At 38.2% G+C, this 24,575-nt stretch overlaps 2 protein-coding genes across 5 annotated transcripts in view; one reads left to right on the plus strand and one right to left on the minus strand.

Annotated features, from left to right (window-relative positions):
• Nucleotides 1-10,462: 10,462 nt before the first annotated feature.
• c19h1orf127 (chromosome 19 C1orf127 homolog) lies at nt 10,463-17,106 on the minus strand. Of its 2 annotated transcripts, none has more exons than XM_060893365.1 (11): nt 15,814-17,106; nt 15,601-15,686; nt 15,351-15,452; nt 14,901-15,025; nt 14,619-14,762; nt 14,495-14,533; nt 14,137-14,274; nt 12,331-12,415; nt 11,843-12,039; nt 11,626-11,749; nt 10,463-11,504 (listed from the first exon to the last, which is right to left on the minus strand). In XM_060893365.1, exons 1-11 carry the CDS (start codon nt 15,843-15,845, stop codon nt 10,846-10,848), a joined length of 1,731 nt encoding a protein of 576 aa, XP_060749348.1. In that variant the 5' UTR covers nt 15,846-17,106; the 3' UTR covers nt 10,463-10,845. The 2 variants fall into 2 exon arrangements, with proteins under 2 accessions (XP_060749348.1, XP_060749347.1); XM_060893364.1 differs by having other exon boundaries at nt 11,626-11,752.
• Nucleotides 17,107-17,124: 18 nt separating this feature from the next.
• Nucleotides 17,125-24,575, plus strand: part of tardbpa (TAR DNA binding protein a) — a 7,621-nt gene continuing 170 nt past the window's right edge. The window contains exons 1-7 of one of the 3 annotated variants that reach the window (XR_009649972.1): nt 17,134-17,900; nt 20,965-21,128; nt 21,299-21,439; nt 21,606-21,791; nt 21,879-21,963; nt 22,739-22,885; nt 23,657-24,575. The exon at nt 23,657-24,575 is cut by the window's right edge and continues 170 nt beyond it. Coding sequence is in view for 2 of the 3 variants with exons in the window: in XM_060893367.1 (XP_060749350.1) it covers nt 17,660-17,900; nt 20,965-21,128; nt 21,299-21,439; nt 21,606-21,791; nt 21,879-22,349 (1,203 nt within the window). In the remaining variant the exon portion in view is untranslated. Of the gene's footprint in view, nt 17,901-20,964; nt 21,129-21,298; nt 21,440-21,605; nt 21,792-21,878; nt 23,583-23,656 lie in introns of those variants that run through there. The other 2 variants (XM_060893368.1, XM_060893367.1) reach the window with 2 other exon arrangements.

The following is a 24,575-nucleotide window of genomic DNA, read 5'->3' on the forward strand; positions in this document are numbered from 1 at the left end:
ATCAACATTTTTTGATCACCTGATTCTTTGAGTATGACGTGATAGTATATGAGTAATATATGGGAAGTAATGTCATGTAAACACATCACATAACATGAGCAATACATGACTGTGTGAATAGGGATTATTCATGTAGTTAAAAGACTTTTTTTTTGAGAAATCATACGTGAAATATAGAATTACATCCCCTACATGCAGAAAAGTGACATGAAAATAAATCAAATGTGTCACGATCACATAAATACGCACTTGAAATGTAGTGTGTAAAACAGAAATTGAGTGAGTGTGCAATGCAAATGGAATGGACATTAGGTAACATACAAAGATCCAAAATCAATTAGAAAACCTGGAAATTTATAGATTAAAAGAGATTATCATCCAAGTCTCCAAAGATAAAACACTGGCATGGAAAAAGGAGACTGTGATTGGATTGTATGGTCAAATTCACATTCACAGAGGCTTAACAGACGTACTTGAGATAATTAGCTGCAGAAAAGGAGAAGGAACTTCGTGTCTAACACTGCTGACCTGTGCTTGTCATTACTGTGCACATGAGCACAGACAAACAACTTTTCTTCCACTGTAATTGCTGTGTAATTCATTACATGTTGCAAAGTGGATTGACCTTCATGTAAACTTATATTTGCTAAGTTGCTGTTAATGACTAATGCTTTGATTAGCTTTCCTCTGCTGAACCCCACTCAAAGACCTCACACTCGCAGAAGCTCAATAGCTTAAGAAGAAGGTCTCCTGCTCTGGTGTGAGAATGGAAAGAAAACAAACAAATTAAGGAAGCACATTTAATAGTTCACATCTAAAACTAATTGATTGATTAAGACCAGTTAAAAGCATTCAGATGAAATTTTTCATGCATGAAAAATAACAGAAGGTAGTCTAGCTGTTTATAGTAGGATAATAGCATCTTTTTTTTTTCTTTAGACATAACCAAGAGCAGGCTGTGAGACTGCGTTAGGAACATTAGTGTGAGGAAAGCACTCTGTAACTTAGAAATGCTCATGCGAAAGAACACGAAATGTATTAAATTAATGGGACTTTTAGCCTCAGGGCAAAACTGGAAAAGGACCCAACCATCAAGATTACATTACCTCCTCCCCTGAGTTCATTTTTCACAGTTTTGGTTCTGCATTCAACACTCTAATTAAATTTCAATGTTAACTTTTAAAAGTCTTTATTAGAGTGACTGTTAGTATAAATTATATGTGATCTATCTGGGGATTTTCACCCATTAAGGTGCTTAATTGTGACAAGTTCTTTTTACTCACCTTCTGCTTTCATGCGTTATTCCCTTTTATTTCCATTGGCGGTTTTTTATTCTATTATAGACACTGTGTGTGTGTGTGTGTGTGTGTGTGTGTGTGTGAGAGAGAGTGAGAGAGAGAGAGAGAGAGAGAGAGAGAGAGAGAGAGAGAGAAAGGGTACTTCACACACACTCAAAGAATACTCCTAAGAATTTTTCATTATGGTGAAGAACTCTCATCATCGCAGGTGATGAAAAATAGGTGTTAGACTCATTTATACCGGCAAAATGTTGACGTATCTTACCTATCCGCTATCTAATAAAAGCCAACAAAAGTCATATTGTCCAAGAGAACATGTCTAGGCATATGTACAGGCGAACTAACCCTAAACAATTATGATTGATATGGAACATGTTGGATACATTGCATTACACATACAGTACAGTAGATTACATAGATCTGGTTTGCACATTTTTTAGGCAAGTACTTGTCTGACAAATGACTGAAACGCTGTGTATATTCTATGGTGAACATATACTGTAAATTAAACTCTATATACATTTATAGATGTTATGTATCTGTGTATATAATGAGGTCAAATTAATATATATCATGATTAGAGCTCAAAGATTTTGAAGTCTAGTGCCAGTCTAATGAAATATACTACAGTTCTTTGTTGTGTGTGTTTCTTTTTATAGTAGTTTGTTGTTTGTTGATTGATCTTACAAGTGAATAATAAGAGAATTAAGAAAACAATATTGAAACAAAGTTGTTCGTAAAAAAAAAAAAAAAAAAAAAAAGAAAGAAAAAGTAGATTTTTAAATAACTTTGATCAGACTTCATATCATCATCATCATCATCACCAGCTTTCATATCACTGCATCATTATATAACTAGAAGCATAGAGATAGGGGCCTGAAAATGTAAAATAAATAAGATTTTGTTTGTGGTGTCTTATTTTACTGTTCACTCTCAGAAATAAAAGTGCAACACTACACTTTTCCTTTTGTCACTGTGTTGGTGGTACTATCTATAATTCTATATCTACGGTACCTGAGGTAGGTTTGTGCATACATTTAAATATAATTGACTTTACATAAGTGTATTTACAGACCACCTTTAAAGCTTTACATTACTAGTTAATTGAAGGTACATGGCAGATTTGGGAGCAAGACAGCTAAAAGAATCACTTTATTCTTAACAAAGCAGGCTCAATGTAAATCTCACTGTCTCCATCTAGTGCCTCCCGTAACACTCTTACTTCAGCCAACTAGCTGTCAGTGTGTGCTGTCACATCTCAACCCCATTAACCACAAGAACTTCTAGTGGGAATATTTAGGAAACAAATTCAATATCTATGAGGAAGATATTCAGCTATTGTAAGGTATCAGCCCATATCATCAGCTAGAAAACTCTGCCATTCCTCTTAAACACGTAAACCACCCACCTGCCCTCCAGGGCTCATGCCACGTTCATGTACACACGTAAACCACCCACCTGCCTTCCAGTGCCCATGCCAGGTTCGTGCACACACGTAAACCACCCACCTGCCTTCCAGTGCCCATGCCAGGTTCGTGCACACACGTAAACCACCCACCTGCCCTCCAGTGCCCATGGCACGTTCGTGCACACACGTAAACCACCCACCTGCCCTCCAGGGCCCATGGCACGTTCATGCACACACTTAAACCACCCACCTGCCCATCAGTGCCCATGCCACATTCATACACAACCATACACATTAGCTCCTGATGTCTGGGAAGCAAATAGAAAATGGCTTTTTGCCACTAAAGATTCAAGGATCTGGAAGATTTTTTTGTATAGTTTCTTTTCAGCACTGGGACGCCTGACTCCTGATGTCAAGGATGTTGGCTGTATGTTTAGAACAAACATGAACTACTGAATTTCCTTTTTTTAAGCACTTCAGGTCCACCCTGCAAGTAAAAACAGGATGGCTGTTTGTAGGGAGTTCAAGAGTTTCAGCAAGTAGCGCTCAAAAATAGACCCTTAAATATACATCTTTATTCTAGTGTATATATACATTCTGAAAGCGAGACACAATTTACCAGATAATGTGAGAGCGGGAAGACGCTTGACCCGGTACTTCCTTTGTTGTTTTGTCAGGAAAAGGGAAGGTAAGTGTGAAGCGGCCCAAGAGTAAATAATCCTTCGTTTCCATGGCAAAGGCACAAACACACTCTGCTGAGAACAAAGGATGAAACGCAATCAATCTGAGGACTGTCAATTCTGTTTAGTTTTCAGAGTGTTTTTGAGGGAAATTCAGTTTCAGAACAAAAGGCTACAATCATTTTTCCATGCACTGGGGAAATCAGATGTTTTGCTGTTTTTAAGGTCTTTTTTTGGACCAACTCTTTATAAAAGCGATTCTTTTCCTGGGAATTCTATGCTGATCTGTAATGGATACACATTTGCACAGCTGTGTGTTTTGCCACTGTGTCAGGAAGTCCTTCCACTGTTTCAGGGATTTGCGTGTGTGTCAGAATGTGTCACATTTCAAGACATTTGAGAGCACTTGAGGCCTAACCTCTAAATCGAAACTGTCAGTAAACGGCACGTTCAGAGACAAAGGTGGGTGCGTTGTTTAAAAAGGAAAACTTCGCTCTATACGACTTTGTAATTAATATGCGATCTTCACTGGCATCTGAAATTGATTCTGTAATCAAATTCTAAGTTATAACTTGTTTTGAAGTTTAAACTCCTTTCATGCTCATTTTGGTTCACAGTTTCTTCCATTACCCACAATGCCTTTCGACTACCTCCTGATAGTGGTGACAATGGTGCAGCAGAACTTTAGTCTTTGAGTCTGTCCATCTCTCTCACTTCTCTTCTGTACAGTCTGCCTAATCTTTGCATAGCTTAGCTTGGGGTTTACAGCAAATGGTCAGACATGACACAGCACCCCAGGAGTAGAGAGGGTTAAGGACATTACCCAACAGCGGCAGCTTAGCAGCTTAGCAGTTTTAAAATGCAAAATAGCATTTTAAATTTTAAAATGCTATTATGCATGTTTTTTTTCTCCTATGAAATGTTATTTTAACACATTTAATATTTTTCTTTGTAAAATATTTCCATAGCGCTACACTGAAATTCACCAGTCTATGGATGTTCACAATGGATGGCCAACACAGTCAATGTCAATCAGCTGGTCCCCTTAAAATCACTTGGGAGACAAGGCTGGTTAGTGAAGCCAATGCTGTTTTATCAGTTTAATACCTGAGCAAACAGTGAGCATGCCGTCTTTGCTACATCCCTGTACAGCAGCTTCAGAAAGCTGAGTAGTATTCTACGTTGGCAGTCACTATGTTTGCGTTTCTCTCAAGGCCTGGGATAAAATAGCAGCCTAGTCACCCTGGTTCTGATTAAGATCTAATTGTTAACATTCAGCCTGCCTTATTATCATCCTGCTGCCTTATGCTTAACAGTTATAGCTTTGTGCCAACAAAGAGAGACTAATTCTGCCACTGGTGCATTACAGAAATACTAGTTAGCAACAAGGTGGCATCAGAGGAGCCCTGCCGCCGCTGTCGACAACAACAACAGCCCCAACAACAAACAAACAGAAATTGATAGCGAGTGTTTATTATCTGCATTAATTGCTCATCATCTGGAGGATCTGACAGTTGTGGTTAATGAGAGAGAGAGAAAAGCTGCTGGCAGAAAACTTCACAGCAATGCATCGGGAGCTAAGGGTGGGGGGTGGGGTGCACCGTGTACATTTGAGAAGCAGGAGCTCACCCCAACAAGATCGCTTATTTTAGCAATCAGACATATATCATACAGAAAAAAACTCTGATTAGGTTTATTATATCACGCTATTGTGAATTTGGATGTCACTGGCTCTAAGACAAATGGAGCCCTGCGTGTAATCAGATGGTGAACACACACAGGATATCACAGAAACTAAGCCCCTTCCTGCATGTCTCATCTGGATTGCAGGCAGGGATACACTCCAAACAACAATGACCTCTCAGACATTGAAATGTCACACGCACTCGAGGCAGGGTTCAAAGCATTCAAAATCAGGTCAGAGATAAAGATAAAACAAGTGCTACATCAGATGAGAAAAGTGTACATCAGTTCACAAAGGCAGGATGACAGGAATAAAGTGTGCATCACTTCTACAGGGCAACCAAAATATTTTAAAGCATCTCATAGTATCCTACAACAGGCAGTAGGATACAAGTGCATGGTAACTGTACACTCCACAGCATATTATCATTATTTTCATCTTATTAGTTCAATTATATTTTGTTTAATATTTCAACCTAGAAAAAACAAAATTAGTCATTTATATGGTGAAGTTTGTGCGACGAGATACACCATCTATGGAAGGAGTCTCCGGTTTCAGTGCTTTGAAGCGGTTGGAGTTTAAGCTGTTTTGTTAAGTTTTCCGATACATAAATCTTAAGGAAAGGATAGATTTGCATTTTACTTGTTTCCAAGTAACATGACAATCTGTAATTTTTATGTTTTACTAGCTTCAAAAGAAAGGAAAGTTCTAGTTGCATGATATGCTAAAGAAAAACAATATAAGTGACATACTTGGAATTTCTATGATATATGATATAGCATAGTAGAGCTAATTAATTATTATTTGTTTTGGAGCACACTGGACTTTTCCATAGCACTGTGAAAACACATACTGTAAGCAGCCATATCTGAGGAGGTATCTCATATCAAACTTCTGGAGACTTGCTTTTTGAGGCTCAGTAAATCATATGCTAGTACATCCAGGAGAGGACATGGACACAAATGCTGTCTCAGCCTGCTTACTTTCCAAAAACTCCCTGATAACATAAGGTCTGAGGAAAAATTTTCAGGGTTTCCATTGAGTACTTGATTTGGGTACTGCTCAAACATGGCATTTTGCTTCCTGCAACCCTTTGCTCCAGCCGCACAGCTACACATGGAAATGATTAGAGCGCACACGTTTGGCGAAGGTCCCTAGTAACCGGCTGCATCTGTTTTTGTTTATGTCCATGCTCTTACCCGATAATGCCATGATCACATCTGCTACTGTGTAACATAGCTGTGGTTGCATGTATGGCTGACCCATGATCCTGTAATTACCCACCAAGTGAGATGAAGGGAAAGCATGGAAGTTCTGCATGAGTTCTCTCTTAGCGCCTTTTTCATTCCAAAACATACAGCTGCTTTCCTTTAACTTTGGAGCCTTGTACATCGGATAAATGCTAATGTATTTGCACAAATAAAGAGTCATGATCAGTGTGAAAAGATGCTCAACTAATATGATGTCCTTCATTTTTCATTTCATGTTCATGGAGCAAACAGACATACAATACCTTGCATAAATATTCACCACTTAACAATTTCGACAATTAGTAGTGTTATAAACTGGACATGAAATAGACTTAATTGGAATTATATATCATGAAAATACACAAATAGACCTTAATATTAAAAATCAATATTGTTTAAAAAAAATCCCACTGGAGTTTGTGCAGTGGCCAAAACTCACCCTTGCTTCAGCGTATAATTTCACCAGGACACTGTACACTCGTATATGTAAGAACTTTTGCAGTTGATTTGAACTGTGTTCAACCCATGACATGATCACAATATTCCCATACAGAACAATCTTCCAATACCTCTATTACTGTAAAACTACTAAATGTTCAAAGTGGGTCGAATACATATGCAAGGCACCGTAGCATGTTACAGTAAATGTGTTCTCCAACCTGTCTTCTTTGTGCCATGTTGGACATTTTCCATCTGTGCAACCAATATAAGAAACAAAGAAAGAAAAATGGGGAAAAAACATGAAAGGGATTTTAAACTCGATAGCCTACACTAATAATGTAATGGCATTAAGAGCCACATGAAAAGCTTCAGATATTAGTGTACTTTGTGATGCCGTAATGTTTCCTGTTCACAAGTTCATACACCAGATGCCAATTAGAAACAGAAGGCTGGCCTGCCCACATATTTCTCTGTTAGATTTACACTCTACTCTGTCCATTGGGAATTGGATAAAAGAACAGGACTGGAATGACAGACTATTATATCATTGTAATAAAATGCAGTTTTTGTATTTAGGATAAATAAGTGTGATCAATATTTGGGCAACAAACATCTACACTGGTGTCCTTCCCTCAAAATGTTCAAAAGAAAAAAGAAAAAAGAAAATCAAGTCTGTGTTGGGCCTACATTAAACAGCATGCCCTTTCTGGGATCTAATTGAATGCAGCCAAGCATGGAAAATTGCACAGTAAAGGCAAATTAACCAAGCACCCATATGAGGTCAGATCGTTTCTCAGCAGAATAATACACATGTGTACATCAGTAACTACTGTTTATACTCCCAGGAGCAAAACTGCACCATACTTTCTTTCTATATTCAACTAATGACATAAAAACTATGTTAAGGTACAGTTCACATGTGGATTATTGCTATGGGCTGAATGGTAATCTCATAAATAAAATTATGTATACAGGAGCGATAACTTTTTTTATTATTATTACTATTATTATTAGTGACTGGCACTGATTCTTATTGACTGCCAATGATAAATGTGAATTAGTGTAAGAATGCGTGTGTGCAGGTGCCTTTGCATGGACCCATTCAGGGCAAATTTCCCCTCATAGCCAATGTGTTATCTCAGGTTAGGGACTGCATCCACAACTCTGGACATAAAGTATGCATAAATGAAGTGGTTATGGATAAAAAGGATAAAGTATTTATTTTTATTTTTTTTATTTATTTTTTTTTTATTTTAAAAATATTTTTTAATTATATTATAATCCTTATAATAAATAATAAGGATTTATTATTATCATAATCTTGAATGTATTTTCTTTGTAGTTTTATTTTTGGTTGCTTTTTTTTTGCCCACACTGAAGGATTTTCAGTGTATAGAGCTGTGGCACTGCACGAGGTTGACAAGGGAACTCAAATGCAACAGAAGCCCCGCCCCTCTGTTCTACCCCTAGCTGTACAAAAATGTAGAAAATGGCGCCATCTGTCGACCAATTTATACATTTACATTTCTGTCATTACATTTCTGTCACTGGGTTAAGGGCCTTGCTCAGGGGCCCAGCAGTGGCAGCTTGGTGGACCTGGGACTCAAACTCATGACCTTCTGAGCAGTAGTCCAACACCTTAATCACTACCTACCTACATCCCTTATATACCTGCCACTGCGAAACGACCAGCCACGTTTTTCACATTGAAATGTTTAATCGTACCTGAAGCCTGAAGAAAAAAATAACCTCACTGTAATTTACATAATCATATCCTCATTTTCAAACGAGAGTCCCTTTGTGTCTGAACTCTTGTTTGACCTGCAGGGAGATTGTGGCAGAATTTGGTTAAGCAAATATCAAATGTGTTTGAAGATGTTTCCCGACACTGATGTTCTCAAAAGATATATTACCACTATGTACAGTCTTTTTTTAATATTATATGAATACGAGCATGACCAAACTATAAAATCTACCTGCTTTGATTTAGTCTAAAAGAAAGAAAGAAAGAAAGAAAGAAAGAAAGCCCTAATTTATGTCTATTTTTACTGTATTAAAGACATGCTTACTGATAAATTTACTGCTTTGCCTCTAATTAATTTTGAGTTTTTTAAATCCATCTTTGCTGTATATTATAGGGGTTTATGTTGTCCGTTTACCTTTTGTTGTAATTTTTAAATTTATATTTGTTAGCGTGTTGTTTTATTCAGTTATATTACATTATTCAAAACATACAAAGATTGCACAATTACATGCTATCTGTAACAGTGCACACATCCTCAGTAATTACACCGTTTATATGTAAATGCACATGCATCAGAGACTATACACTATATGGACCAAAGGTTTGTGGACAACTGACCATCACAACCATATGTGGTTCTATCCCAAACTATTGCTACTGTTTTACTTTACTGTAACTAAGAGGCTCAAACTTTTTTCCAGCATGACAATGATTCTGTGCAAAAAGCAAGATGCATGAAAGACATGGATTGGAGCAGATTGGAGCAGTGGAGCAGAAGTATTTTGCTTGCATAGAACTATGACATGGGGGCACGGTGGCTTAGTGGTTAGCACGTTCGCCTCACACCTCCAGGGTCGGGGTTCGATTCCCGCCTCCACCTTGTGTGTGTGGAGTTTGCATGCTCTCCCCGTGCCTCGGGGGTTTCCTCCGGGTACTCCGGTTTCCTCCCCCGGTCCAAAGACATGCATGGTAGGTTGATTGGCATCTCTGGAAAATTGTCCGTAGTGTGTGAGTGAATGAGAGTGTGTGTGTGCCCTGTGATGGGTTGGCACTCCGTCCAGGGTGTATCCTGCCTTGATGCCCTATGACGCCTGAGATAGGCACAGGCTCCCCGTGACCCGAGGTAGTTCGGATAAGCGGTAGAAATGAGTGAGTGAGTGAGAACTATGACATCAAACCCACTGAACACCTTTGGGATGAACAGGAATCCTGACTGCACCTCAGGCCTCCTTGCCAAACATCAGTACCCAACCCGACTGAACACAAATCCCAATGGCCAATCTCTAAAATCTAGTGAAAAGCCTTCACAGAAATGTGGATATTATAACAGCAAAGGAAGACGTGAACGTAATGTTCAAAAAGCAAATAATGTATATTTATAATGTATAGTGAAATGGCCATTTTTGTGTTTTGGAGTTTATTCGTGTTAAACAAACTAAATCTAAAAGCGACCCTTTACTTTTCACGAGCATTATGTGATACAATTGTATGAAAGGTTCTACATAAATGAAATAGGAAAAATCACATGTTTAATTTGCTCTGCTTTCTGAGTGCCAAGCAGGCATGATAAAAAAAAATTAAACATATATATTCTATAATAGTAAATACATCAGGGGTGTAATAAATACACATAATTCACATGAGCTAAAAGCCCCATCATGGCATTAAAAAATAAAAAAGAAACAGATGAACTGAAAGCTGCTGCAACGCTACAGACTGCATCTTAGATTGTGGTGTATAACTTTGTTTTTGTGCATTATTCAAATACTCATTAGAGACCTTTATACTTCCTTTTTTTTTTTAAATAGATATAGCAACAGTCCTTACTATGAACATCCAAGTGGCAGTTATTGAAAGCTAAAAGGCTATATGGTTGTTATATCATGCCTTGGGGCAGTAGAAACAATGATGCTGCAGGATCCTGTTTTCTGTGAAAGAACACATTCAGACACTGCACTCGTTTACCCAGAGGGAGATTTTATGTATTATATCTTATGATTGTTCCATGGTGACAGGCATCAGAGTTGTGGTTTTGCTTTGTCTGATTTTCATTTATGGTGACACAGTGGCACAGCAGATCTGTTGGTGCCTCACAGCTCCGGGGGTTCAATACTATGTTTTGCATGTTTTTTGTTTCCTTTGGAATATAAACATGTTGGTAGGTAAATTAGCTGCTTTGTTGAATGAAGGAAGAAATCTCATTTTTGGAGGGTTATCCAGTTCGATGGTGCAAGATATTATCTCTCTATTTACTATATATTTAGGACCTATGTGCTTGCTAATGTAACATTCTCTGGCTGCATAGATGTGTCATCATGTGTTGTGTGAGTAATTGTGGTCTTATGAATGCACTGTAGTACCAGCATGTAAGGGAGACAGGGACGGTCGAGTGACTCGCTGATGTAGATGGAGGGCTGTCAGGGATACAGGTGGAGTGTTTAAAGTGATATCTGAGACAGTATTGGGAATGATATTATGGTATTGGGAAGTACTAGTACTTTCTAAATAAAGTGACATTTTGTTTGGTCTTTCAGTGTTGTATGTGGTTGAGAGAGGTGGCTTGTGCAGCATAACTTTTGATGTTTTTCTAGCATTAGTCAAGTCTGTGAATTGTTCATAGTGAGGACTAAATGAAGGATTGGATAAACTAACCAGTGTTGCATCTGACCCCATGCTAAGAGACGGCGTTAAAACAATACTCCCAGGAATGTCAGTACTTGTATCTGCCTTGTATGAGGTAATTGTGGACTCACTGTCTGCTGAACCACTATTCACTGATAATCCTGCTACCACTTCATGTGTCCTAGTAGGTTGAAAGGCCATGCCAGTCATGCTAAATCTTTTTTCAGTGGTCCAGGGTGATGTTTGGGGCTCCATGCTGGAAGAAAGCAGTGGCTCTTCTGTTAGTGAATTGAGGATTGTTGGTTTTAAAGCAGTAAATGCCGTAGGAGATTTAGGCGTCACTGATGGAGTCGTCGTCACTGAAGGAATGTGATAATCTGAAACAAATTTAGATCATTATATTAGTCAGAAATAGTGTCCATGTTTTCCTACATATCTATACAGTATATGAAGGTAGCGTGTGTTTCCATGAGAAAATTCTGTGCTACATATACTCACTTGAGCATGGTGACGTGTTCTCCATTGTCCAGAGCATCCTGTAATTTGTCTCTTTAAAAGTGAGTACAATATCCACTCTGAAGAATGACTGCAGGAGATTCTCAGAGTCCTTGTCAGCACACTTCTGCTTTTTTAAAAAAAAAAAAAAGATAGTAAAATGCACAAACCGATCATTCTGAAACTTTAAAATATATTTGAGGAATGTAAGTTGGTTCACCTTTGTCTTTTGAATAAGTGCAGTGGGAATGACAAGAGTCACAAAGCTGGTGGTCTCAGACCAGGTAAACGTCTCTGTCTGGTTTATATACACACTGCTGATTGACAGGGTCTCGTTGTCATAGCCTCCTCTCTTAGTCAATCCCATGCGGCGTTTGTAAACGTGCAGCACTGTGTCCTCAGATGAATGTGGGATCACTAAATCATCAAATACAGAAACATCCACAAATCAACATATGTACATATATATACACGTGTGTGTGTGTGTGTGTGTGTGTGTGTGTGTGTGTGTGTATTGTCCATAGACCAGAGATCAGAACTTCAAATGGCCACATGATGGCAGAAAAGAGATTATATTACAATATATTTATTGATAACAATATTGTATTGATAAAAGATTTAATGTATATATATATATATATATATATATATATATATATATATACACACACACACATACACATGAGTGATGATATGAGCTGTACACACCATTTGGACAAGTGGCTTCCATACTATAGGCGTATTGTCCACTGACCAGCTTAAGTGGTAAGAACTGGCCTTCAGTCTGTAGAACCTGTAGAGAACAATGAGACAAATAAAGCAAACTTTAATTTAAAAATTCACCAACACTACAGGCATAAAGCACATAAACACATAATGCAGTATGTAATGCAACATTATATCATACATCATTATGGCCACAAGATGGGAGTAAAGACAACATATTACACGTTAAATGTCTAAATTGTACTTTGATAACAGATTTATTTAATCCCACATTTTTCTCAGCTATGTGAGTAGATCATTTTTGCTCGTCGGACACAGTTATATTAGAAAAGTTAATGAACAATTTTTTTTGGTAAATAAAAAGTTTTTTATTTGTATCTTATAAGCCAAGAATGTATTTATAGTCATTATTATAGACACTTGTTACTGTTCACATGTTAATATTTCTGTGAATATGATGAATTGTCAGTACAAACTTACTTACCCAAATTTTATTAATAAACAACAATAAATATTACATGTAAAAATGTAGTATTGTTATTTGCACTAGCACATTTATGATGCTTAAATGCCGTTGGTCAGGTGACCAATTAGGTCACCTACAACAACCAATGAGGAGCCAGTCAGCCTCTAATATAATTAATTAATTGCATTTCATTTAAAAAAAAAAAAAAAGAAGTACAAAAGTACAAGTGTAGTCAAATTCTCAACAAACCTCAAATCAGATCAACCTCAAAGCAAAATCAGGCCGTATTTTCATATTTGTGATCAACTTCCATTGTGGAAAAAAAACAGCCAGTCTTTTTGGTCTTTGAGGACAACAATCTCCTCATCATTACAACATTTATCAGACTGCATATTTATAATCACACCCTCTGGTGTCACCCATATGATGATGAGGTTCCCCTTTGAGTCTGGTTCATCTCAAGGTTTCTTACTTCCATTCAAAGGATTTTTTCCTCCCCACAGTCACCTGAGTCACCTCAGACTTGCTCATTGTGGATAAATACAAACACATCTAATATTAATCTTGAATTTTGTATTATATTAATCTTTATATTATTCTTTATAATAACCTTTGTTCTATGTTTATGTTCTGTAAAGCTGCCTTGAGACGATGTCAATTGTAAAAAGTGCAATATAAATAAATTTGAATTGAATTGAATTGAAATTTTTAGGTGCCCTCCGATGGGTTGGCACTCCGTCCAGGGTGTATCCTGCCTTGATGCCCAATGACGCCTGAGATAGGCACAGGCTCCCCGTGATCCGAGATAGTTCGGATAAGCGGTAGAAAATGAATGAATGAATTAATGAATGAATGAATGAATGAATGAATGAAATTTTTAGGATGAACTATTCCGATCTAATAGAGGCCCTGTGTTGCTAGCAATTAACCGAATTACCTCACTTAGTTAGGTACCAGAACCAACAATAATAAAAAAACAATGTGAAAACTATTTTCAGAGCATTACTCTTGAAGTATATGTAGTATAGGCATGTATTATGTCTTTCCCAACCTCTTAATTGAGAGTCACATGTAGGCCCATGACATGAAGCTGGGTTTGTATGCTTCAAAATATGCTTTCCTATTTGCTTTTCTTTTATTATCTACAATTCTGTCTATTTTTTTTTCCACAGTCATCTTGTACAAGAACCATTTTGAATCACATTATCAATATTTCAGTGTGACACAGCTAGAGTTCTACAGTAAAACATTGTAGTTTGATGAAGATGTGGTCCATAAAACTTCCAAAAAAAGAAAGAGAAAACAATTACACATGATCTAACCTGCACAGGACTGAGAACTGTGTTCCTCCTGCCTTGAACAGTAATGAGCGGTTTCTGAATGTCTACATTTACTTGAATGAGACTTGCATCTTCCAGCGCCACCACCACACTCCCTCTCAACGCAAGAGACCATCTGAGCTAAAAGGACAAATACAATATATTTAAGCTTCTTTAACATTTACCAACACTTTATTTTATTTTACACCACAGAGCTGTTGCTCGATTCTGATTGTTAATAAGGGAAAAAAGTGTCCCTTAACACTGTCATTGATCATTTTTATATAACACCACATAAGTGCTATATTCTGTACATCAGCCACATTATAACCAAACGTACAGATTATTTAGTCAACATTACCTCATTGTTCCAACTGTCCAATGGGATCACTCTGGTAACCTTTGAGTATAAAATAATATAGATGTTTAAAAAGGACCAAAACAAATGTTGTTTTTCCTCAAGTTTACAAAAAAAAAAATTTCACCTGGATGAAATCAGGGTCACACTGAATATGTTCTGTGTTGGGTAGTGCTGGAACTACAGGACATTTCATTACATAATTATGTGTCCTGCCTCCAAAGCGGCTTATTCTCTTCATCAAGTTCAATACAATCACGTAATGACCGTGCTAAAAAGAGGCACATTAAAAGTTCTGTATTAAACATGAAGGTAATAAAGAATACTGTCTATGTAATTAGACTAAAGAGTGACTACAAAACCGTGTTATAGTGATAAAGATTTGGTTGAGATTTAAAGTGGGGTTTACCTCTTGTTGAACAAAGCATCCGCTGTACATAACTCTGAAGATGTAGTTCCTGTCAGGATCTTTATGCAGACCAAAGCCACATGCTGACAGCTGATGGTTTAAGATCTCCAGAGACCCAAGATTTACTAAAAAAAGAAAGATGCATTTGCAGCCAGTGCAAGCATTGTATAAAACCTGTGGATCCTGATATGTTATTCTATTATTTAATAATAGTCAGCAAATTTTCTGCTGCATTGCTAATGTAACAAGTGCATGATTCTGATTGAGAAAAGAGAAACGTGTTAATAAAGGCTTTCTACTGTATTATATCACAACCTAAAATGTGTTTTCTTCAGTAAAATGAATATATTTTTTACAAATTATTGCATAATGCTTCTTCTTGTTTGATTGTGGTAGCATGCAAGCACTCTTGTACAGCACAAAGTTCTGTTTTAGTCACATCTCCTTCACCTTGAATCCTTAGCATTGCTGAAAGCCAGAGTCTCAACCCTTCGGTTCTCATTCTGTGGATCCACAGTTCCATGTATTCAGAAAAGCACTCCACGTCTCCTTCTAAACAAGTGCGTAAAAGGAAATAAGAAAGAAATCTCTGTTTGTCAAGCACTGTATCAGATAACAACAGTCTGTAACGTCTGTACAAGATGCAGCCTTAATGGAAAGCAAAATTTTAACCAATTATAAACACATCACTGAGAAGTACCGATAAATTCCGCAGGTAGCTTTCCCATCCAGTCTCTGTTCTGCACCCGCAAAACACCACCATAGAGTATAGGAAACACAAAACACCTGCATGGCAAAAAGACAGAAGAAGCTTTTCAACACAATCCCATAGAACTATAGTTTGATTTATCATGTCTACATAGGTGTGTTCAGTGTTTCTTTGTAGGAAATTGCAATAGAACTTCATACTTACAAGAAAAACATCCTGAGGTGTATCAAAGCCATGGCTGACGCGTCTGTGTCTGACTGCTAGTAGAGTATCCTGGTCTTTTAAACTGAAGCATCACCTGTGTTTGTCTACTAAAAATGACAACCCAGTGCAAGGTGCACCATAAAACAACATCACAGACTAAGGTACAAAGTCGTTAGGTAGAAAGTAAGGACGGTGTGATGTGTCTTTTGTTACTTTGGAGTATTTTAACATCCACCCACTTCTGCACTGTTTCCTTTCGGTTTAACAAACAGTTTTCAAATCGAAATCAAGTCTTATCAAGAGAGCAGCCATCTGAAATGGTTAACAAATTTGATTATATTGTGCAATTAGATTTTCTACTGCTGACTGGATAATAAAAATCTAGCCCCCGGAAAGGATTTGAAAGCTAGCTATTTAAGGAAATGTCTAAGTAGGCAGTAGTGGATAAGGAGGTTTACAAACAGCATGAGCAAGAAATGCAATCCATGCAAACATTAACGGCAATTGTCCTACAACCCTGCTGGACTCTCTAATCTGATTAGTCAGTTAGTGCTAATCAATACAACATTTGTAGGACTGTGTATTTATAATCACACCCTCCAGTGTCACCCATATGAGGATGAGGTTCCCCTTTGTGTCTGGTTCATCTCAAGGTTTCTTCCTTTACCATTCAAGGGAGTTTATCCTCCCCACAGTCACCTGAGTCACCTCAGACTTGTTCATCGGGGATAAATACAAGAACATTTTAATAGATCTAACATTAATCTTGGATTTTTATATGATATTAATCTTTATAATAACCTTTTTTTATGTTTATGTTCTGTAAAGCTGCTTTGAGACAAAGTCAATTGTAAAAACTGCTATACAAAAAAAAATTGAATTAAATTTCTATAATCCAGAATATCCAGAATAATGCAAAAAAGGTTTTAACAAATAAAAAAGTGATTGTTGTTATGACAAAGCTTCCTGTGAGATGTTTGTTTTAATGGAAGGAGTCTCCATTGTCAGTTATCCGCGCTTTAATGTGATTGGTCTACAGAATTTTGTGCTCGTCGTACAATGGGGAAGTGCCAAAAAAAACTCGTTCAAAATTTAAAAGTCATTCTTAAAGAATTAGACTTAATATGAAATTATTTAATAACGACCTGATTATACATCGGAAACTATCCGTTTAAAAATCGCCATATCATACGTTGGTTTGAAAATTATTTAGAAAGATATCACGGTCTCCCCCCTCCCCTCTACGACGTGATGGTACCTTCCATATGATGACGCACTTTCTTTAACGAGTCTGTTCGAGCGGCCATTTTGATAGAAGTTTCAGCTTCGGGGGGGAAAAAATAAATAAATACACCTGAGTATTTGTTTTAATTTCGTGTGAAAATACGTTTCCTCCGTGAAATCTAATTCCACGTCACGTATCGTTTGTTTCACGGTTTATTTTCGGCTGCGGGAACTTTAAAATAAGACTTAAGTTAGACGACAAAAATAGCGAGAAACCGCTCTCATTCATTGCGCGAGCTCGAGCGCGAGGCCTTTCTTTATCCTTCATGGACGACAGTTAGCAACGGACCGTTTATGGGAATATAGTCGTTAAATTGATCCGTTATATTATCTGTGATACTAGTTTGTTGGACAACAAAGTGTTCTGTCTTGTGCGTTGTTTATATTTGAGTCTGAATAGGCACGGTGTTTGTAACGTCCCTAGGTAACGTTAGCTAGGCTAGGCTAGCTAGCTAACTGAATTATTTACCGTGGTGGCTAACGCGTTAGCTGGCTAGCACAAAGCACGCGCCTAACGTCAAATCTAACGTCCGGTACTAGCTAGAGACCACCTCGTTAAATCATGGAGACGTGTTATATTCGTGTGGCTGAGGATGAAAACGAGGAGCCGATGGAAATCCCGTCAGAGGAGGACGGGACGGTTTTGTTGTCCAGCGTGGCAGCGCAGTTTCCAGGCGCGTGCGGCCTCCGTTACCGGAGCCCGGTGTCTCAGTGCATGCGCGGAGTGCGCATAGTGGAGGGCGTGCTGCATGCACCGGAGGCCGACTGGGGCAATCTGGTGTACGTAGTCAACTATCCAAAAGGTAATGTGTAAAATCAAACTTTTGCATGTGTAGCTTGGTTGTTTTGTGTAACCAGGCGGTTGTTATGCACTTAGTGTTTTTCTACACCACGCGTTTCCAGCCATAGACCTGGAGTGGGTTTTTTACCTTTTCAAACACATCCACTTAAAGTCAGAAATGGTTGCTCGTTAGCTGTTTAAACTCATCAAGTGTGTTAGAGCAGGGAAACACTATAGAACACGTGCAGATCCAGGATCAGGGATGGGTATCTGTGACCTTCACGCACCATCGTGCACTTTGCACAAAACCAGGATGTTTCTGTTGTAATAAATGCCCGATTTATCTTCTCTTTCCTATCCGGTATCGGAAAGGCATCTCGTTAGGACCACCAGACTCGAGTGTTGAACCGTCAGTCATGAAAATGGCATCCTGCTGGGTGTTAACTGGGCACAGCAGCAGTATTGGTCTTTTCCTTTATAACTGACCACTAGGGGTGTTACAGTTTGGATTTCTACAGTATGAAAACCTTGTCTATAAATATCACTGTATTATTTAATACACACAAGATAGTAGAAAAAGGTCAAAGCAAATATTTAGGGGTCAGGCCCCGAAGGGGCGTAGACACCTATTGTTATCGTTAGATTTCTTCTTATTATTATTCTTCCTCTTCCGCCATTGAAGCCCAGTCTTAGAAGTTACTATAGCAACAGGTGTATCTAGCTCAAACCCTCTAGCGCCACCAACAGTCCAAAAATCCAATTATGTTCATGTTCATAACTGCTGACTCGTAAGGCCTAGAGACAAAATTCTCAGAATCAGAATACAGCAAAAAGAAGACTGGCCGTCTGTCTGTCTCTCTCTCTCTCTGTCTCTCGCTCTGTCTCTCGCTCGCTCTCTCTGTCTCTCTCTCTGTCTCTCGCTCTCTCTCTTTCTCTCTGTCTGTCTCTGTTTCTCTTTCTTTTTGTTTCTGTCTGTCTGTGTTTCTCTCTCTCTCTCTCTCTCTCTCTCCCCCCTCATCCACATCTTAGTTCTATTTTAAGAATTTAGATGTAATTTCTATTATTCAAAATTTGCTTAATCTCAATTTCACTAAGAAAAAAAATCATTCCCTTTAAAAGGCCTCATGTAAGAACGTGTACACTACAGTATACTTTTAACTTTGAACAGCACCAGTAGTTTAGTCACGAGTGATTTAGATGTACGACTTTCCTGGCACAATGTCTAGGTCTATGAAACGTACATCCAACAGAAAAATATGGAGCAAAATAAATATTTTTAATGTAACAATGATTCTGAAAAAATATATAGAAAAAAATACGAGTAATGAATAATACGAGTTATTTTGTAATGAAATTCTGATTTTTTTATTTTTTTTCCCCATGTAAAGTTCATTTGATATATTGGTCTACTCGTGTTGCATGACTAGTTCCTACATTTCCCACAATTCCATTCAGGTCAGGTTCCAGACCTGCTCCATCATGCTTGTCTCATAGATCAATAACTAGCTGAGTCGAGTCTGTACTACTCTTGTACTGGATTTCTATTTCATATGAAAAGAATCACATCACTTCATATCAAAAGAATTTCCATGGGGATTAATAAAGTTCTGTCTTGTCTTCTTGTCTTGTGTCTTGTCTTCTTGTCTTGTGTCTTGTCTTCTTGTCTTGTGTCTTGTCTTCTTGTCTTGTGTCTTGTCTTCTTGTCTTGTGTCTTGTCTTCTTGTGTCTTGTGTCTTGTCTTCTTGTGTCTTGTCTTCTTGTCTTCTTGTGTCTTGTCTTGTTGTCTTCTTGTGTCTTGTCTTGTTGTCTTCTTGTGTCTTGTCTTGTTGTCTTCTAGTGTCTTGTCTTCTTGTCTTCTAGTGTCTTGTCTTCTAGTGTCTTGTCTTCTAGTGTCTTGTCTTCTAGTGTCTTGTCTTCTAGTGTCTTGTCTTCTAGTGTCTTGTCTTCTAGTGTCTTGTCTTCTAGTGTCTTGTCTTCTTGTGTCTTGTCTTGTTGTCTTCTTGTGTCTTGTTCTTGCATATTTTGGATCCTTTGCTCATGCCGATTCGAATGCACCATATGACGTCATGAATATCTTTCCGCCATTTTGAATTTTCCGTAAAACCTACTTTTTCTAACTCCTCCTAGACCGTTTGTCCGATTTGCATGTCCTTTGGTACGTTGCATCTAGAGACACCCGAGACAAAAAGTTATCAAAAGCTTTTTGATAGACCAATGCGTTCTTGTATACCGTGGCAACATACATGGTGGAGAGCACGCCAAAACAGACGTGAGGCCGTATCTTCACAAAACTTGTGCATGTCGACACGAAACTTGGTGTATGTCATTATAGTCATGACCTGAGGGTGCATGCAACGTTTCGTTAAAGCGCCACCTAGTGGCCACGAGATTTTAAAAACAGCTATTTTCGCTTATAACTACTGCAAACCTGAGTCTAAAATCATGAAGGAGGTGTTAGATTCCTTGAGGCATGCTGAGTCAAACGATACCAAACGGTTTTCGGACGGCCATTTTGAAATTTCACGTTAAGTTCAGTATTTTACGAATGCAATGCCATATCGCTACGAAACTTGGTATGGTTCATCAGCGACATGTTCTGAGTGCATCTGATCGGCTTGACCCCGGTATCGCTGCTTGCAGCTATATTTCTTATTGGTTTTTTTTAAGTAATACTCTGAAAGCTAATTTAAATACAAGGCTAAAGAATATCAACATGTATTTTAATTGGGGTTTTGAGGTCCAGTGACTGTCTAATTATACACTGTGACTAGCGTTGAACCCGTAACAATGCCACTGCCTGCTTTATTGCACAGCACCACACTCATTACCGAGCCACTGCTGTGTCCATGTCTTTTCTGTGTTAAGAATGGGCCATCATTCGAATAGTGTCTGATCAATCCTGTTGTGATATTTCTATTTATGGATAGGGTGGAATGGTGAGGAAAATCTATTCAATTGATCCCTTGAAGTTTTGAACAGTTTCTTTTTGTTTATTATGAACAGTGTTTGAGTCCATTAAACTGGCCACATGTATGTAGTCAACTGTTATAATTATCGTCCTAACATGGCTGTTATTTGTTTTTTAGACAATAAAAGAAAGATGGATGAAATGGATGCTGCTTCTGCTGTGAAAATTAAGAGGGGCATTCAGAAGACTTCAGACCTTATTGTTCTTGGCTTACCATGGAAAACATCTGAACAAGACCTGAAAGAGTATTTTAGCACATTCGGAGAGGTGATAATGGTACAGGTTAGTAACTATGTGTTTCTTCTTCAATTTGAAGAAAAAAAAATTGTCATTTTTGGCTCAGACTCACAACGCTTGCATGTGTTGTCTCATTTTTAAAATGTGGTGTTCTGCACATCAACAGACCAATCTACCCTTTTATGAGTGTTGTACGTATTTTTTTTCTTTGACAGGTTAAAAGAGATGCAAAAACGGGGAACTCAAAAGGGTTTGGTTTTGTAAGGTTTACAGAGTATGAGACACAGATTAAAGTGATGTCCCAGCGGCATATGATAGATGGGAGATGGTGTGACTGCAAGCTCCCCAACTCAAAGGTATATTTTCTCTCTTGTGTAATCATTTAATTAAATATTTATTCTACACAGGATGAACTTTACATGACATGTAATTCTAGATGTGAAGACGCTTGCATTGTCCTGAGCATTATAATGTGTTTTGGCATAGTCATGATTGTGACACTTTTTCTAATTATTGATCTAGTATTTCATGGAACAAGCTGGGCTAGACGAGCCTATGCGCAGTAGGAAAGTGTTTGTGGGCCGTTGTACTGAGGACATGACTGCTGATGACCTCAGGCAGTTCTTTATGCAGTACGGTGAAGTGACCGATGTCTTCATTCCTAAGCCTTTCCGGGCATTTGCCTTCGTCACTTTTGCTGATGACCAGGTTGGTTTCCTACAGTGTGGCTCGAATTGGATCTACTGTTAGCTTGAGTGACACTTTCTGTAACTTAGTAATTGTTTTGTTCTCCAGGTTGCCCAGTCTCTGTGTGGTGAGGACCTGATCGTCAAGGGCACCAGCGTACACATCTCTAACGCAGAGCCTAAGCACAATAATAGTAGGCACATGTTGGATCGTGCTCGTTTTGGGGGGTTTGGGCAGGGCTTTGGTGGTAGTCGCAGTCATAACAGCAATGTGAATTTTGGGGCTCTTAGCTTAAACCCAGCCATGATGGCAGCAGCCCAGGCAGCCCTCCAGAGCAGTTGGGGAATGATGGGTATGTTGGCCAATCAGCAGAGTCAGACCGCTGCCTCTGGCACCACAGCAGCTGGCCAAACAGCAGGGAGCAGAGATCAGGGCCAGGGCTATAGTGCGGCCGGCAGCAATTATAATGCCACCAGCACAGCTAGTCTCGGATGGGGCGCCAATAACACGGCCTCCAGCGGTGGGTTTAGCTCTGGCTTTGGCTCCAGTATGGAGACGAAGTCTAGTTGGGGAATGTAGAGAGTTACTTTTGTTTTTGCAGTGTCCTTATTTCTAAATTAGGTAAGTACATTGAGATGAGAGTTTGCAGGCAGATTTTTTATTTTTCTTATATTTAGAAGAAATTTGCTTCAAATTTGAGTTTTGTTTAAAAGATGTTATACAGGAAAAAAACTGCTTTATAAGATTGATTGGGTTAATTTGTGGTATAAACACTACGTAGAAAGTTTAATTTGCTTTCATTGAAGATTTTGGTTAAAACCTGATGATGATAATTCATTACATTTCATTGTTTATGAACTGTGCTTAGAGATGCTTTGTTGTGAATCTCATTTGAGTTGTATTGTGTGGAGTTGTTTGCATTTTTTGTTTAGAGTTTATGGTCAAGCCTTCATAAATCTCTTCTACAGTTCACCACCTCTTTTCCCATTTCCCTGGAAGAAGCGCTTCGTTGGCCGCAATGTTCGAGCGATCTCAGTATCAGTACCCTTCTTCCCATGTGTAAATGCTTTGCCATCAAAGAACACAGCTTCACTCTTCATTTACTGTGTTAGACGGTGGGTGTTGTCTTTTTCTCCCCTTTTCATGGATAAATCTGTCCAATATGTATCGCTTTGAGAGCGAGTGAGATGGTGATGGATTGTTGGTGGGCCAAGAGTGAGAGACTGAATGAGCGAACAAACTGAGAGAGAGCGAACGTGAACGCAAGTGTGAAAAGAGCTGTTTGTGCGATAAAAAAATGCAAAAAAAAAAAAGAAAGAAAGGAAAAAAACAAGATGACTGCAAGATGTGAGAAGAACCTGTGTGAGCGAGTGTGAACAGCAGCAGCATGTTTTCTGTCACATTATCAGATGGACATTCTTTATTCCTATTTCCCTTTTGATCTATCTCCTTTTCTTCCTTTTCTCATATAATCAAACTTATATAGTTACAGGAAATGTATCTGTATGTATCGGAATGTCTAGCAATCTAAGTATTTGTATATTATCCGTTGTGAATGCTTGTATGGTGTGTGTGTTCTATCTCCTCCCTGTTACTGACCTCCAAGTGTGAATATGTGAAGTGGTGGTGTCTGTGAGAAAGTACTGGTGTGTGGGGGTGTGTGCCAGTGAGCTCTGAGTGTCTCGAGGGGTGATGTGGCGGTGAAAGTTGAAGAATCCCGAAAGAAAGATTGCATATGTTGAATTGCTTGAATGCCATCTTATGTTTTGTGAATCAAAGGGAACTCTCAAATAAAACTAATTTGACTAGGTATTTGACATTGGCTTATTTTTGATTGCTACAAAAATTAATTGAATTGCAAAAACTTATTTAATTCGCATGTATAGGGACCTTGGACTCTGCTGGCCCAGGTTTACATCAGATCCCAGAGTGAAGTCAGTTTTGGGGAAGCTGAAGACTGGAGTTGGTGTAGTGTTGGCGGCTCCAACACAATCCAACTGTGGACATGCTGCTGATTGCCTTAGACCTGAAAAGGGACTTCTTCACTTCACTGTAACAGGATCCCTGGAATCTCTATTGAAATTTAAACGGACTATTTCAAATTGGCTGGAGCACATAGGAAAAGAATCGCTATTGAAAATAAAGGGTAAAGAATATTGTCATGGAACAATGCCTGAGCCCCTCAGTCCCGTTTCAAGTGACACTCATACTTTTTAAATTTTTATTTTTATTTTTTTGTGACTCATGTACTATTCGTTCGATTGTACCATTAGGTTTATCTTTTTTGTTTGTTTAAAGCTGTCACCAATGGAAAGTACATCAGTTGTAATTTTTAAGTGGCCTGATCTTTCTAAAAGTGGGAACGACATGGTCTCTCCCCTCACCCTTTTCCCCAGAACAGAGCCTGTAAGTTTTCTTGTAATGAGAGAGTTGTAAAGATCCCTGGTGCGTTTGTGAAATATTTAGACTGTAATGGGGATTTGGCAGTTATTGGTGTGAATTTCTGGTAATTTTCAATAAACAAACTCATACAAATCTTTAATACTGTATTTTAAGATTCTATCCAGTTTTCTACAAGTTTCCTTTTAGTTATTTAATGTGTAAAATAAATCACATTTTGCAAACAAATGTTTTACTTATATAGAGTTCGTTTTTTAGGTTAGGAAGATTTACGAAGTGTGAGACTAGAGATTTAGATGAACGGAATACTTTTGATTGAGCCAAAAAAAAATGTCTTAAATTAGGATTGTTTGAAATCTTGTTTAGTATTTGAGGCATTTAAAAGCATAATGCATAACACAGGTC

Source organism: Tachysurus vachellii, chromosome 19, assembly GCF_030014155.1.
Source record: "Tachysurus vachellii isolate PV-2020 chromosome 19, HZAU_Pvac_v1, whole genome shotgun sequence".
NCBI lineage: Eukaryota > Metazoa > Chordata > Actinopteri > Siluriformes > Bagridae > Tachysurus > Tachysurus vachellii.

What these genes read in the sequence shown, in the direction of transcription:
- c19h1orf127 (XM_060893364.1), bottom strand. Translation starts at nt 15,845, where the DNA reads ATGGCTTTGATACACCTCAGGATGTTTTTCTT. An exon ending in GATGCTTTGTTCAACAAGAG is followed by an intron (nt 14,763 to 14,900) that starts GTAAACCCCACT and finishes GCCTCTTTTTAG; the next exon opens with CACGGTCATTACGTGATTGT. An exon ending in GGAAGCCACTTGTCCAAATG is followed by an intron (nt 12,040 to 12,330) that starts GTGTGTACAGCT and finishes TTGATGATTTAG; the next exon opens with TGATCCCACATTCATCTGAG.